General features: G+C 40.8%; 1 protein-coding gene across 1 annotated transcript in view; it reads right to left on the reverse strand.

Annotated features, from left to right (window-relative positions):
* Positions 1-16,370, reverse strand: part of asap1b (ArfGAP with SH3 domain, ankyrin repeat and PH domain 1b) — an 80,958-nt gene that overhangs the window by 43,049 nt on the left and 21,539 nt on the right. The window contains 5 exon segments of the mRNA XM_040044236.1: positions 91-220; positions 425-474; positions 924-998; positions 5,223-5,368; positions 10,826-10,898. Coding sequence (XP_039900170.1) covers positions 91-220; positions 425-474; positions 924-998; positions 5,223-5,368; positions 10,826-10,898 — 474 coding nt within the window.

Here is a 16,370-nt window from a genome sequence, read left to right on the forward strand (position 1 = left end):
ATCTGTTTTTCTCTAAACTGAATCTTAATCATTGACTCTCAAGCAAGCCTCCTGCAAATATAGAGCTGTTAGACGTAAACAAAGGCCTACCTCGCACATCTGGAGCTGAAAGAGACGCCGTTCCTTCTCCATCTCCTCTGCGATTTCGGCCCCGGTGATCTCGGTGCGGATCATCCCATGCTGCTTGGCGTGCTCTCGCTTCTCCTTCTCTATCTTTGTACTGACAAAAAAACCCACAGGACTAATCATTACAAGGGCTACATTTCTAAATGTGACCTTTATTTGTTTTTCGCATTGGGTTTGTGTGCTGTAAATTCTGTGATACTCTTTAAGGGCCCCTGCAGAACTGCTGTAATGTCAATAAAGCTTGACTCATAATGACAAACAGCGCAGATACAACAGCACACTTAAGTTATCCACTTACAACTTGGCTTCGTAGTCCTTCCACGCTTTGTCAAAGGGCTTCTTTATGTCCTGCAGAAACACAGAAGAACAAGAATCAGCAAACTACAAAGGAGGTCACAGGAGGGACGGAGTTATTTGAAGAGTTGGATCGCTGCTTGAGGCCCAGCAAATGCTTCACTACACTCTCGATTTATGGCCTCAATGCCCAACGAGCACCCACGCCCCTCCTTGTACCTCAAACATCAAGAGTTCATGGCCCAGTTATTCGCCTTAAACAACACAAAAGCAGTGTTTACTTCAGCCAGATTTACAGTGTGATCTTTAGTTTCTTCTCTAAACTCCCCCGTCTATCCTCCAAGTCTCTTAATCACAGGCACACAACTTGAAATTGATAGAGAGATGGGCTGACCGGCCATCTATCCCCCTGCCCCACTGAGATGTACTATTAGGGGCCCCGGAAGAGTCGAGAGAGAGAAAAAAGGAGGAAGAAGAGAAATTGTTTTTAAAGTAAATCTTACCCCTTTCACGCCTTTCAGATCACCCTTCAGCAGCGAGTCCAGGGTGAAGATCACATTGTGGCTGAGGCTTTGGAGCTGAAAGAGACAAGAGGAGGAGGAGGGAGAGGATTTATAATGAGGAGAGAAAACTTAGTTCGTATATCAAACCATAGCGTCAGAGGCAGACGTTAAAGGGACTGCCAAGTAAAACCACAAAAAGAACCAACAATGAAATTCTATTACAAACAAGTATTGTCTGTGCAGCCAGAGCTCGATATAACTCACTCCGCTGTGCCACAGATCTGTCCAAAAGTATTAAAACACCGGGTTAAATGTTCCTTACTCATGAGCATAGCAAGTCTAACCATAAATACACTGTAGGTTACAATCCTGCTACTAAACCTTCAGCCACCAGAGGACCAAATGTTTATTTACTGCAATCCACAGCTGAAAACAGACCCTGCTAAATTCTTGGGTAACACTAAAAACTGCAGCCCCCAGGTACATTTAGGACGACTCATACTATTACACCACAACTCATGCATTGTTTATAGTAGTGCAAATGGGGCTGCACGATTAATCGTTAGAAAATCGCGATCTCAATTCATACTTATGTGCGATCTCATTTCCAAATGACAACGATTTAAAAAAAGAAAAAAGAAAAAGACGGCGACGATTGTACCGCATTTTGATCCGGGACATAATCTGCATGAAAACAAGCGCTCACTCTTCCTGCTCAACAAATGACAAGGGCGGAGCCTTATACCACGTGATACAGAAGCTGGCTGCTAAAATTGGCAGGGAAAAAACAACGGAGAGCACGTCAGGGATGACGAGAAAGTGACAGGAGAAAATCCGTCCCGGTCAACCACCCAAACATCAATAACAGGAACCTTATACAGCGCTTCCCTATACACGTCGAACTCCCGCAGGCACAAAGAAATTACGGAGGCTATCACTTATCACCTGACCAAAGATATGGCTCCCATCAACACTGTGCAAAATGAGAGATTTAGGAAAATGATCAACACCCTAGACAAACGCTACACAGTGCCGTCCCGCAACTATTTTTCTATTGTTGCACTACCTGCTCTATACACGCAGTGTCGAGCAAAGGTGCAGACGGAATTTCAAGCAGTACAACATTTTGTTGTTTTTATGTTTATTTATTGTTTTTATGTTCAGTCTCAACTGTTACGAAGTTGATGTGCAGTTAATAAGTGCAATAAATATTTATACTGGAAAAGAAAATCGTGAGAGAATCGTGATCTCAATTCTAAGCCAAAAAAATCGTGATTCTCATTTTATGCAAAATCGTGCAGCCCTAAGTGCAAGGGTAATTTTATCCCATTGCCAGGTTATTGCTAGGCAACGTGATGACGTCATAATATAGTTAAGGACCTTCAGGGTCCTAAGATGTACCTGTGTGCCAAGTTGGGCTGTTGAACACGTGATTGAGTAGGGCGGGTTGCAAACAAAGACAAAGTAACTCACATATGATAGAAAAATATTGCAACAGACATGTCGGTTTTAGCTAATATGATGTCCAACAAGTGCCAACAGCATACTCAACGTTACACACAGGAAGAAACTTGGGGTAAACACTGCTGAATGGTGTCAGCACATTGTTGACAAGCAGAGCAGTTTCATTGTTTCAAATGCTCTCAGCAGAATAGAATCAAAGCTGTGCAGATACATTAAAAAAAAAAAAAGGGATCAGCATCAGTCGCCCTTAAAAAAAACAACAACGCAGTAATAGTCTGGCTGTACACATCACACAACACCAACAGTAAGGCTTAGACACATTTCAGGCTGCCTGGTGAGTGTTACTGTGTCCACAGGATCTCTCACTTCTGTGTTTCTCGTTCATTGTCTACTGCCTGTGCAACGCATCCAGAGATGAGACATCTGCATAAACTCTAGATTATTTTATGCAAATGCAATGCATCTGACATGATCCAATGCCTCTAGAACAGGAATGTGAACTCATTTTAAGTCGTGCATAGACGGTCCTGGAACTCCAAATTTAGCATATAAAGTTCTCATTTATTAGAACTAGTTTTCATTAATTGACAGTAAATGTTTAGCATTTGAAAAACTGTCAGTGGGCCGGATTGGAGTCAATTCTGGGCCTTATGTTTGGCACTCCTGTTCTAGGACCTCATGACAAACTCTGAATCTATTCGTAGTCAAATGAACTCAGAAACAAGTTTCACTGAAAGTTTGCAAGCAGTCTGCGATGTTGGTTTCAGTATGGAATCCAGAAGTAGAGATCCTGCAAGAGGTGATCGTCTAATCAGTTTCAGCTCAGTGTTTGCATGAAGCTGCAGATGTGAGAGCACCTGTCCAACATCTATCATGACTGTCTAGTGTAATATTTACTCTTAGCAGTAGGAGTTCATAAAGATAACATGAAATTATTGCAGCCCACCACAACACTGCCAGTTTCTCCTGTTGGGAAAGGAGCTCTCCCATCGAATGTCCAGTGCCGGGAAGTCGAGTCATCTCTTGTGTGCCCCACTTTTGGTTTCCACTATTCCAGTTAGCACTGCGTGGTTTAATTGCTAAAGGCTGTGGCAGCAAATCACCAGTTTTGTCTGCTACTGGGTCATGGAGTGTTGAATACAACTTTTACTGGGGGCTAGACTATAATGGGAATTGGCAACCAGCTCCGATTTGTTCAATAAATCAGGATTAGTGACATCAAACATGTCGGTGGAGTTTTTGCACAGCTGATTCACATACAAGCTTTCAACATTATGTTAAAAAAAAAGCTAAACACATAAGTAGGACCATTTTTTAACAAACAAATAAAATCAGGGATCAATAAGAAAACTGATAAACAATGAATCCTGAGTCAGATTAAAGTAATGAGCATGAATCAAAACCAAAGCGGGGAATGTGAAACTAAACAATGAGCTGAAAAATGCTAAAACGGTCCGCAGATAAGTAATAAGTACAAACCATTCCTTCCACTTTACACACAGGCCTTTGATCCCATTAAAATGAAATGAAAAAGCACGGTTTTAAAGCAGTGCATCTTCAGTGCATCTTTGGATTTGAGAGAAAAACAAAACAGCACCAGCCTTGTTTTTTTTAACCTTCACTGCACTTTATCAACACATTCCTGCTGCAGCTGACTGAAGCAACGAGCAAACGCCACAGGAAAATGGCGCACATGCAAGTGAGTCCGTCAAAGAACGATGTCTGCAGCAGCTCGGGTTGCCGCAGCTAGGCTCAGCAGCTCTAACCATTAGGATCAGCAAGGTCACTCACAACACCACTAAGCATTTAAGTCCCGGTTGTTGCTGTTAGCCAAGTCCACAGCGCCTCACTGCAGCGTTCGAGGAAGTAAACAATGCTTAATGGGCGCTAATGTGCTTCTTAAGTGCCTGTCTTGCATATGCTATTGTCAGAATCAATCTTTCATTGGCCGGCTGCCGATGTGCTCTAACAGCCATCCTGGAAACTGTCACTGTCTTCTCAGAAGGAAAACAGAGAAGAAGACACAGAAAAGCTGCTTCTATCTGTTTGTGAAATCCTTAAATTTCAGCTGATGACACATGTAGGACATCTAGGGCAAGCGCCGCTCATCGATACTCATTTGTAGTACACGCACACACCAGCTGCCCTCAGGGCGCCGTTATTGAAGTCTGAAAAATGCACTCGATGAAATACTCAAAATGAAAAAGTCAAGAGATGTTTGCTTCAATATGCAGGCAGCTCAGACAGGTGAGTGATTTAAGGTGGTTTCCACACGGACACGCATGCACACAAACACGCATGCAGTTGTTCCTGGTGCTGCCAAGTTTATTTATGGAGTCTAATCTCCCCGTGAGCCACACAGGATGAGAGAGAGAGCAAAAGAAAGAGAAAGAGAGAGCGCGTGGTCTGGCTCTTCCAACAACAATCATTCACAGAGGATTCAAACAGGACACCTTATTCAACAGAAACGTCAGGGGAAATCCACACCAGGCAGATAAGAGCCCGTCTGGTAAGGAAAAAGGTGGATAAAGTCAGCTATACTGTCCAGTCGCCATGATGGTTTTGACTGCGTAGGCGAGAGCAGAGATTGATGAACTTGTATTATTCAGCTGGAACCTGTACAAACGCATAACTCAGGTGTTAGCTGCTTCATCCAACCTTCCAATCTTCACCTTTAAACTAAAGTAATCCTAGTCTATCCCACTGATCCAAGTGAAGACAGCAAACGTATGGAAAGGATTCCTCTTTCTATCCTTGCATACACCAGGCCAGCAGTAAAGGCTCTCCAAGCCATTTATTTTAATGACACTTTGAGTGCTGACAGGCTGGACTCACCAGGTTCTTCAGGAGTGCCGACAGTTCCTTGGTGAGGGAAGAGAACTTGACGAAGGCTGTTCCCAGGTCGGGGTTGTCCCGGCTGATGAAGTTGCTGCCAAACTTATCCAGAGCCTGGGCGTAATTTTCTTCATTCTGGACGTGGTCTGTGTAAAGAAGGGGATGGGGCAGTGGTCAGTTTAAATGCTATAACTTTTAATGACATCCTGAGGGGAAAAAAACATCAGTGTCCTTCTTCAGGTGCACACACAGCGACCAGGTAGTGAATTATATGTTTTTTTGAATCAGTCTTAGGCTTTAAGTTCCTTAAAAGCTCTTTCTGCTTAGACATTTAATATTTAAGAAGTATATGCTTATTTTAAAAAAAAAAAAAAAAAAAAAAAAAGAAAGAAGTGAAACCTCTTATGTCCTGTTTTGAAACTGTTAAAAAACATCGAGAACAGAAACAAAGCCAGAAACTTTGCTTCTTGGGGCATTTTTCTCCACATCATATCAGAAAATCTTGAGATCCTTTTACATGTTTCTAAGAAAGAAGAATGAGCTTTAATGACCTCTAAAACCCACTCAGAGGAGAGCGCTCGGCTTGCATTATGAGTTCAGAAAAAGAAAAGAAAAGAAAAGACAACACCTCTGATATACCGTAGTTATTGCTGCAGTCGCTGACCCACTCTGTATCTAGCTGCAATCGAAAAGAGGTGTCGCACACACCATGTACCACACATTGGCTGTCAGGTATAGGAAGATGGGCCTAAGTGGATGGCAAACGACTCCGAGTGAAATCATCAACCCAGATTCCCAGTCTCCGTCCCAGAGATTTGGGCCAACTCACGCACTTGATCTCAAGTCGCAGCTCTTCACTCGACGAACAGTTCAGAATTTAATTGACGAGACATAAAAAATAATAATACTTTATTGATGATAATAATAATAATAATAATAATAATATTATTATCTTCCAAATAGCAAGAGTGGAAAACTTCAAACTTCAAAACTCACACACTTGCCCTGTCATTTCATTGAGGACATTTAACACCTGGAGGCCCTTCACCCACACCCTTCACATCCCAGTGGCCAAATCCTTGAGTGGGCAGTACTGCGACTTTTTTTTTTTTTTTTAAAGCGGACCCGTTATGCCTTTACTTATTTTCTGTCCGTTTCTGATACATGCTCCGGCCCACTCATCATCACAGTGGACTGCATGTGGCCCATGATGTAAAATGAGTTTGACATCTCTGCTTTAGACTAAACAAAACGCTTGATCAGTAATTACATCGAGTCTTTTCTTATTTAACGACCAATTGCAAATTGCAACCAAATAGTTCCCAGAAGTTGAGACTGCATCACCCACAATCTTTGATTTGACTTGGACTGACTACAGTCACTCTCAGATAACTGCAAACCTTCACCAGTCTAAGCATCATCTAATATAAAAGCGCAGACAGATTCTCAACACGTTGCAGTAAATATGACTCTGTCTGCACCGATGATCGTCTGCAACTCATCTCTTACTCTGCAACTGGTTCCCAGCTGATTGTATTATGGTTATAAGTCTATTCAAAAGAAAGGTTGCAATAAATGCCTATGGGGTTTTGCTGTTAAATAGCCACCTGATGCAACTACGTGACTATTTATGGCGCAATCTCTGAATTAATGCTTCAGATCTGTGAGGTTCTGGCTGGACTCCAAATGTAATTAGTAAATGTGAATTTACCAAAATGTCACCGATTGCATAAAACTGCCAACTTGATCACATTAAACAGCAAACTGATAGCAGACTGACTCGGTCTTATTGCTGTCTTGGCACACCAAATTCACTATGTTGACGGCAGCTGACTACGAGGTGCCGCAGACCCGATCCCTGTCTTTGAAGGAACTGTTTCAAAGGCAGTGACATCACAGGTTCAGTGAACATAATGCAATAATTTGTGGTCATGCGATCAGTCTCAAATGTTTGAGATCATGTGACTGGAGCATAGAGGGAGAGGAGCTGAATAAACTGAGGGGCTGCACCAGAATAAGATAAATAAGCCTTATTTTGATCTGAAAATTATGCAAAGCTACTCTAATAGATACCAAAAGAAGAATATGCAGCCTCTTGCAAACCCGGTCTCTAACATGGACTAACAAAGCCAATCAAAGCGAAGGAGGTTTTTCAGAGGACCATAAAGTTCACTTTATAGAATCAAGTTCAGCTGCTTTCAGCTTTGCACATATTTATTTCTGATGATCTGGATGTGAGTTGGAGAGGTTTGTAAATTTATAACCAAGAATGTTCTAAAGCCAAGATTTTACAGCTCAAGTTAAAGAAAGTGAGAAACAAAAAGGCTGTGGATAGAGAAAGTATTTCAGTCCAGCTTTTTTTTGTTCTCAAAGGCAACACAGACACACACCTGAAACAAACAGAAGTGTAAATCTTTCCTAGGGATGTTTCCAATAAGACAAATGTGGCAGAAATACTCAGCCGATCCTGCAGTGGAAAGTTCCTTCAGCAGAGCAGCAACACAAGCAATAAAATAAGACACATGACCTTCACTCCTGAGAAACTTTGTTTTATACATTTTGACCACAGCAAGTCCTCTTTATATACAGTTACTGTCAATGGAACAAGACACGTTGTTCTCAGGGTCTGCGAGACTCCCCGAGAGCCGTCAGTCAAAGAGCAGCATCCATCTGTCACTGTCGTTAAGCTGGAGAGGAGGTGGAGGGGGACGTGTTTAGACTGTTGCCAAATCTAGAGAGGAGACCTGGCAGGGAGGTCAGGTGAGACTAGAAACCCGCAGAGCTTAGTCCCCACAGCAGCCAATTTGGACGCGCGTCACAGTGGAAACTCAAAGTTCAAACAGTCCTGAAGTTACTATTGAGGACGTTTTGTATTTTCTGCATTTTCTACAGATTTTCTGGGTGTTTAAGGGGTTTAGGAGCCCAGCAGGAAAGAAGTGGGTTACAGTGGAGGGGTAGCATGAGAGGTCTTTAGATTCACCAAGCTTAAAAGTTCAAGTTCTTAATATCCTTCCACTTTCATTGTTACATTAATGAATCAGTTAAAAAAAAAATCCCTAGTTCTGTAACTAGTACTTCATAATTTCTTTATCTTTACATTTGCATACTCTGCAAATCTTTCCCTGGATTCAAACTGCACAACAACGTAACACAGGATGTCTATTGCTCACTGTGCTTACCTTGCATGACAGCTGCATTAAAGAATAACTCAGTTTAATTCAACCTGGCACACTTCCCATTTCTGTGGCTGGCTGCTGTGACTTTATGAGACATGAAAACTTTGCTCCATCTCCATCGTCTGTTGAGTTTCAGGCCAAAGAGGAGTCACAAAAAAGGGTCAAATTGGGAGGAGTGTAAGCTCTCTGTTGTTTTCCATACAAATGTGATTTCTACATGAATGAAATTGAAAATTTAAGTACACAGAAACAAGCCACCTGGAAGACGGCCATTATGCAGACTACACTTGGCATCTCCGTCTGAGGCGACGTGACCTCGTCGTGCCTCGTATAAAACCTGAGCACCTGCTGCTGCTAGCTGTTGGAGTTGTAGAGGAAAAATTACAAAACAGCTCACAGAAAAATTGAAACGACCTCGAGGATTTAAATAAAATCCTAGCAAAACCAAAGATAAGACAGAACACAAAATATTATATGTATCTTCATTAATTTAGGTAATTTTATACTAAGCACTGTTGCTTCTTATTGGTAAAGAGCGTCTTTGGAGGCGTTTTGATGCACGCTCAAAAATCCAGGTTCGTTCGGTCGTTGCATTTTCAGTGATAGAAATATTTCATCACTCATCTAGGGTTCCTCTAACCTCATACTGTTGCTTAATGACCAGAAGTAGCTGTCTAACAATGGGCTACAAACTCAGACTTTTATGACCAAGACTGAAGAAGTTACTTGGATGACGTGACAGAAAGTTTCTACCACTGAAAACACTGAATCCAGATGAGCTACATCAACTTTCTGGGATGTGTCTTTAAAGCCAGCATCATTTAAAAAAAAATCTAATTTCTCCATTAATACATTAATATATTGTTGCTGTAGCTTCATAGTGTGCACCCATCTTCATGCCTGAACCTCCATTTGCGTGTATGCACCCATTTCACATTCTTATGGCAAAATATTAAGAAATGAGGCGTGGCTCAAGACTTTTGCACAGTCCTGTATAAACAATTTTCATATCAATTTAATCCAGGCCAAGCAAGACTGAAACACAAAGTCAAAATAAGATAAATAGCAAAAAAATAAAACAACCTTAACTTTTTTAAATGGGTTAGATTAAAAATATAAACAACAGGAAAACATTTATAAGGACGAAGGTATATCACATTTATTTAAAATAAGATCGGGACAAAGTGAGATGGAGTTTCTCGCTCAGGCTTAGGGGCCCTGACAGTCGACGTTTGGTCATCTTTTGGTTTTGTTTTGATATTTTTTTAAAATCCTCATATCACAGTAGCAGGACTGTTAGATCTGTAAGATCTATGACACATATTCTAAAATGCTCTAATACAAGTTTTCGATCATCGTTTTCAATCATTTTTATGCAAAAAAAGAAAGAAAAAAAAAGGGGGTAGGTTAGGATTAGTCTCAAGGCTTCTGCTGTAAATCTTGCTACTCCGACTTTGTTGCCAGGGTTCAATGCCAAACATGACAACACAGTGATAAGATGTAGGAAATCCCAGATGATGTTTAAAACATACATTTCTATATACAACTTTGCATTATTCTCACTACACCAGTGATTCAGCTACTGCAAAAATGATGAAAAGCTTTTGGAGAAGTTGACTTCGGTTAAAGAAAAATCTCAGTTTGTGTGGCCTCGGGGTAAACTGATCAAACAGTTGCCACCACAGCACTGCTGGCACACTGCTGGGACTGATATCACAATTTTTAAATATATTTTAACTGAGCAAACCATCAGAGCGACGTCCAAGTCTCTGTTTTGCAATCACTTTAACCCTTTAAAGCCTCAATTATGAAATTATTGGCATTTCTGTGCATTATCTGATAGTATACATCAGCTTTCTCATGGGAAAATAGATAAACAAATCACACCAATGATGCAGAGGTCTCAAAAACTCGTGTATCACATATGAAACACTAACAGGATTAAGGCCTTTATCTTACTTTAACTTGGAGGAAACTAAAAACTTGCGTAACAGCTGGCTTCAAGTTAACCCAGCTGTTTCTCCAAAAGAGCCACAATGAGACAAAGGTAAACAGACTCTTTTCTGAGGAGAAAAAATAAACTTTTTTTGTGGGTCAAGCATCACAAACTGTCATTTTACAGGGAGGAGGCTCTCGCAAGCGTTCAGTGGAAAATTACTGAGAATCCATGTCACAGCAACACACTAAACAAACTCAGGTGTTGGTTTCTGGGACGGCCCGATACATGCAACAAACACCATCTGTCCAACACAAGGCTGCATTCCAGACACGCACACACACAAAAAAGCAGCAACCCTCATTCTTATTAAAGATATTTAACAAATCCTGGGCTCTGGGCGTTTGACTTTCAGGAAAGGGCTACAAGGCTGTATCCAAACATTAATCAAAGCACAGCAAAGCCTGACAGATTTAGAAACAGACTCTCACCTTGACCTGAATTGTAGATGGCCTTCACTGACTTCTTCACCTTCTGCAGGGAGGTTCGGTCCTGGTCCAGCGCCTGAGGAAGAGATGATGCTTTTTAACACCTTTGAAGTGGTTTCATGCCTTTAAAGGTGACTGTGAACATTCATATCAGAAAACAGCAAAGACACTTTGCAACCTTTAAATATTTGTTTTAATGGTAGACCAAACCTGAAGAGGTTACGGCATAAGAACAACAAATATTTGCTCAATAATAGAGCTGAAGTGCTCATTCATAATGAACGAGGCATCAATCATCATTTCAAGCAGAACTTTTGTGCAATTACTGGTTGTTTATTATTACAAATTATTCACACGAAAATGAGGCTGACCTGCCGTTACTGCACGCTATACATCTCACTTTCTTGCAGTTTCACAGATTAATGTTTAGCGCTTTGCAAACAAAGCACCAGGGATTTAAAATAATGACCAGTATTAATAATAAAAACACATGCATCTTCCACCGGTGGTTACATGTACAGAAGTACTACAAAAGCCATTCAATGCAAAATCCACAAGCGTGACCCCTGAGCTGATTTACCGTCCCCCCCAAAAAATATGGCTTCACACAAGGAAAATTCATCATCATAAACATCATCCACATGCAAGAAAATCTCACCATGAGGCCGTATTGCTCAGCTCATTCCCTGCCAGAGAAAACAACAACTACATCTGAAGTCACATCACATTCGAACACACCCCATAACTCACATTTCCCCGTTAGAAATCCCAGCACTGACTGACATAATCCTGTGCACCGCTTAAAGATAAAGACTAAAGTCAATTACATCAGTGAATAAGTGAAATGTTAGATTTTGACGCCCTCTTAGCTCAGAATTTAATTATAAACGTTCACATTTTTATTGCTTTTTTCCCCCCCCATCCTATCTTGTTAAATCTTTTCTCAGTTGGTTAAAAAAACAAAACAAAAAAACAAAACACCCACGAACATCTGGGTTTTGCCTTCAGTGGGAAAGGGTAAAATCAGCATTTATTCACTCACAGGTCAACTGACTCTGCAAAGCTTGGCAACCCAGCCTTCATAATGTGTGGTCACTGTTGTTTGAAGCAGGCGGGGGTACAGAAATCCCAGCTTTTCCAAATTCTTATACCAGTACCGTTAGAGATGGCACAATACGACTTTTTTATGTCCGATACCGACACCAATATCATAAATTTGGATATCGGCCGATACCGATATGAATCCGATATAGTGTGTTTTTAATAAATAAAACTGTTTTTTTAATATCTTGCTGCATTTTGTATAAGTTCAAACTCAAGTATAAAAAAACAACAAAAAAAAAAAAAACACTAAAGCTATTCGTTTATAACTGTATGCAAAAAATACACTGCACCCAAAATATTTCATAGTTCAGCAATACTGATCAATCTAATAAACTTAGACCTACTCCATCCTCCCTATTCTGGTATTTTAAAGAGTAAGCAACCTAACCAATAGGGCTCTAAAACTCCCAGCAAAAAATACATAAAATAGGGAACCACCCACCCTCCACCTCATGATGCTTAATCGACGTAATCAACTTTAATTTCATGCAGTGTGAAAAAAAATGCACAGAAATAAATTATTTTTCAAGAATAATTAAATAGATTCAACATCTTTCTTCAACAGAACTGCAGACTGCACAGATGGTACCTTCCCAAAGGAAAAAGTAGTATAGCTTACTAGGGTATATCAGACTTAATAGTTACTATATACAGTAATGGACTTCTATGCATTTTACATCAGATTAAAACTTTGGGTGTAAGATCGGATAATTATTTATTAAAAGCTAGACATTTTAAATGAGAATAAGAAAGAAAAGTATGTCTTTGTGCCCCCTTTTCCATGTTCATGCCCTATCGGCCCCCCTGGCTAAACTTTGCTAGACACGGCCCTGCACAGTTACCAGCCGATATTACGTATCGATACCGATATGTAATATCTGATCGGTCCATCTCTAGTACCGATCAGATTGTTGCTACTTCGGCTGCTCTGTTATTCACACTGGGTCGCCACAGCAGGTAGCAGGTGTTTGATTTGGCTGATTTTTTTAATGCTAGATCGCCTTCCTGACGTAACCCTGAAGAGGTTTGTCTCTTCTCCCAGGATCGAACCAGGAATCTCTCTCTCCTTTCAGTGTGTGAACCACTACAATGTCCAATACCCACGGGAAGTCATTTCTTTACATTCAGGACAACTTGAACACAACTTAAAGATTGATTTTTCAAGTCTTGTCCAGATGCGCAGTGATCGCCTCACAGTTTTATGTTTTATTTTAGGAGAGCGTACTGTTTAAATCAGGCCTCATGTTACACAAGCCTAGAGACTGGCCGGCTACCACCTGGTAACCATTGGTCGCTAGGAAAAAACATCCCCCCAACCAGTTAGGTTTTGTTTACTGGAGGGTACAGGCCGAGGCTAAGTTTAAAAAAATAAAAAGTAATAATAATAATCACCTAGTGCAGCTTTTATTTTGAAGGTGAACAGTTTTTCTCCAGTTTCTTTAGCACTTTGCACTTCATCATGTTTGCAGACAAGTCTGCATTGTTCATGCGAACTGGGGGAGACCACTTGCAATCTGCTAGGAACCAAAGCAATCACAAGTTTTTTACTGCCTTTGCTAACAATGCGCCAACTGGTCAGGGAATACAGGTTTTACCCTAGCAACCAGTGGTTTCTAAGGGGTTGCCAGCCAATCTCTAGGCCTGAGGTCTTACATGTAAAACAATGCACTCATAGTCTCTCTTTCAGAGTGACCATTACAGCGTATTAATTTAACACTGGTATCAGATTGGTAGTCAGTATCCAAAAAAGTTGGTGCTGTTTACCAACTTTCTTCCCCTGCATGACATTATGACACACCAGAAAAACAATCATAAATCTGCTGTTTTCCTTTACTACATAACTTCAGAATGGCAATGCTGTAGCATGAAGTAGATCAATATAATAACTAAATGCATGAGGAAAACAGCTACGTAAGACCATTTCCAACCTGCCACACCTACTCAAAATGATCTAACCAAGAATAAAAAGGGAGTGAATGAACAATGATGACCTCACACCCAATAAAAACAGTGAATTCTCATTAAAGTGTTTTTTTATTATTTTTTATTTGACAGCATATCTCATGCTGGACAACGTGTTTAATCGAGTGATAATTCCCTGGAATATTCTAACATAGCACCTTCTCTGTAATTGTTGTTTACCTGTCGTATTTCCCGGGTGACTATTTAGAAGATAGCTTAATAAAAATGAAAGGTAGATGTTTACTTTTAATACAAGAGATTAGTGCTGCACACGTGGAAAGAGCAGGCACAACAACGCTGAGGTCAAGCATTTATCCCTCTAGTGAGCTAAACAAACTGGATGCGTTGCAAAAACAGCAGCATGAAAATCACCTGTGACACCCTGAAAACCATCTGCCTGTGTGACATCTATTATCGGCTCATTTGCTGCAGGAGAAGCAGAGATAACTGGAAAACATGCGACGTTCAGGAAAAGTGGACACGCGAGGAACACAAATGCACGTCTGTGCTACCTGCCTCTGCTGAATGATTTAAATTGTAAGCCTGCATTGATCGCTTTTAGAATAATGCATTCTGACGGCACAAGCATTTCCCATCCACCCATTTTAACCGCGGGGAATAAAACCATAAATCTGCCACGTTTTCTCAAAATAGACAATAAAACCCAAGCAAAAAGCTCTATTGCATCAAGGTCACTCAGTTAAAAGCAGAAGCACGTGCACATACACGTATAAACACACACACACACCAGTTGGCTAATTAAATTTCACAACATAATTAAGCTGTCCTTGGCCTCCCTTGGACAGTTTTACATGGCTTTTCCCCAATTATGGCAGCAGTAGCTTGTTGCCGCAGGGCCCTTTTTGCCAGGGCTGAGCCCTTTGAACCCTCTGCACATGGGAACAGTCTCTGCAGCCACATACCTCCCCACACAGCCTCATTACTTAGCCCCGTGTCTGTTTGGCTAAACAGCGGTCCAAACAGGCCAGTACAAAATTTAATAAACCTCTAATCTCTCCAACAATGCCTTCGTATATGATATTATCCTGATAATTACTATGATAAAAGTCTTCAAAGAGTATGAAGACATACTTCAATGATGACACAAACATTAGGTTACATATCTTGTAACCCCTGTTCTCTGATAACAACATGTGTGCTGAGTGACTGCCTAGCCTCAAAAAGCACAGTGGGGCTGTCTTATTCAAGTTGCAGAACTGCAGATTGTATCATATTATCATGCAAATCTGTGTGCATGCATGTGTGCAGCTTCATGGTTAAATCTCCCAGAGACCGTAGCAGGAACTACCACAAAAGTGGTTTTGAGGACTTTGTCAAGTGTTTATACATCTACCTATAGAGCGTATTATCAGAGAAAAGGTTGCATTATAAAATGTTTGCTGTCAGGGTACTCGCTGCATAAGCTACTTTCACTTGTGCTCATTTCCTTTCTTTCTTCACACCATCAAACACCACCTGTCACCTATTTGTTCTGGTTAAACAACTGAGAGCTTCATCTAAGAAGGTGTTTATTAGTATATAGGCACAGATTTCTGACATTTCATTTTGCAGGAACATACAAGTATAACGGTTTTCGGGACAGTTTTATTAACAGAAAGAAGTAAGCTGTTGATAAACCTGATCGCTGGTCATGGATAAGCGGATAATTTATTACAGAAGTCATTATAAGTGTCTCACAGTCATAACCTCCTGCCCTACTTAGCATTTTTAAATTGTGTCAATAAGTACTCATGGATCCAGCCTTTGATGTTATAGTTTATCGTGTTCTGTTCACCAAAGTAAACAGAAAAAATACAGCAATCATGCCATACAGTAAAACTCCAGGAATGGGCTCCTGCATGTATCCGAGAGTCATGCAGGCTAACTGCAAAGAGTTCTCCATGAAACCACCCTAAGAGGTACTTTCAGCTGCTGGCTTTTGACTCAAACATGTCTCTGCAGTGACCGACACACAACCAGTTAACACCTTTGCACACCATCCTTTACATGTTACTCTGCTGTTAGTCCTTGGCAACCATCCGAGTTGATCAAAGTTATAACACAGAGCTGCAGTGAAACAGTTTCTCATGCTAGTTCTTTATCTTTGATGCTGTTTTACACTGTTACGCCCATCCCTGTTCCGGCGCACTTTTCCGGCGTTTGCATTGGTCACATAGGCTCTGTGCAAGCAAATAGACATAAACGCTGTAACCAAAGAATGAGTATTAGCTTAAGAATCCGTAAGAGTCGGGCTCATCTCCTCTCCTGCTCTCCAACAGCTGATCTTTCACATGTTGGGTGAATGTGCTAACCACTACACCGTGGAGCCCCTTGTCCATGCAGCCACCAACATAGAGTAGTGTGATAGGTTAGCAAAACACTTGTTTTTTGTCTTGACTGGGTTTAAAAATCAAACATCATTACTCCATTTTCTGTTCACTGAGTCTACAGATAGCAGCAAAGCAGTTTAGCATAGCAGAAA

This window comes from Simochromis diagramma, unplaced genomic scaffold, assembly GCF_900408965.1.
Source record: "Simochromis diagramma unplaced genomic scaffold, fSimDia1.1 OVJJ01000602.1, whole genome shotgun sequence".
NCBI classification, from domain to species: Eukaryota; Metazoa; Chordata; class Actinopteri; order Cichliformes; family Cichlidae; genus Simochromis; species Simochromis diagramma.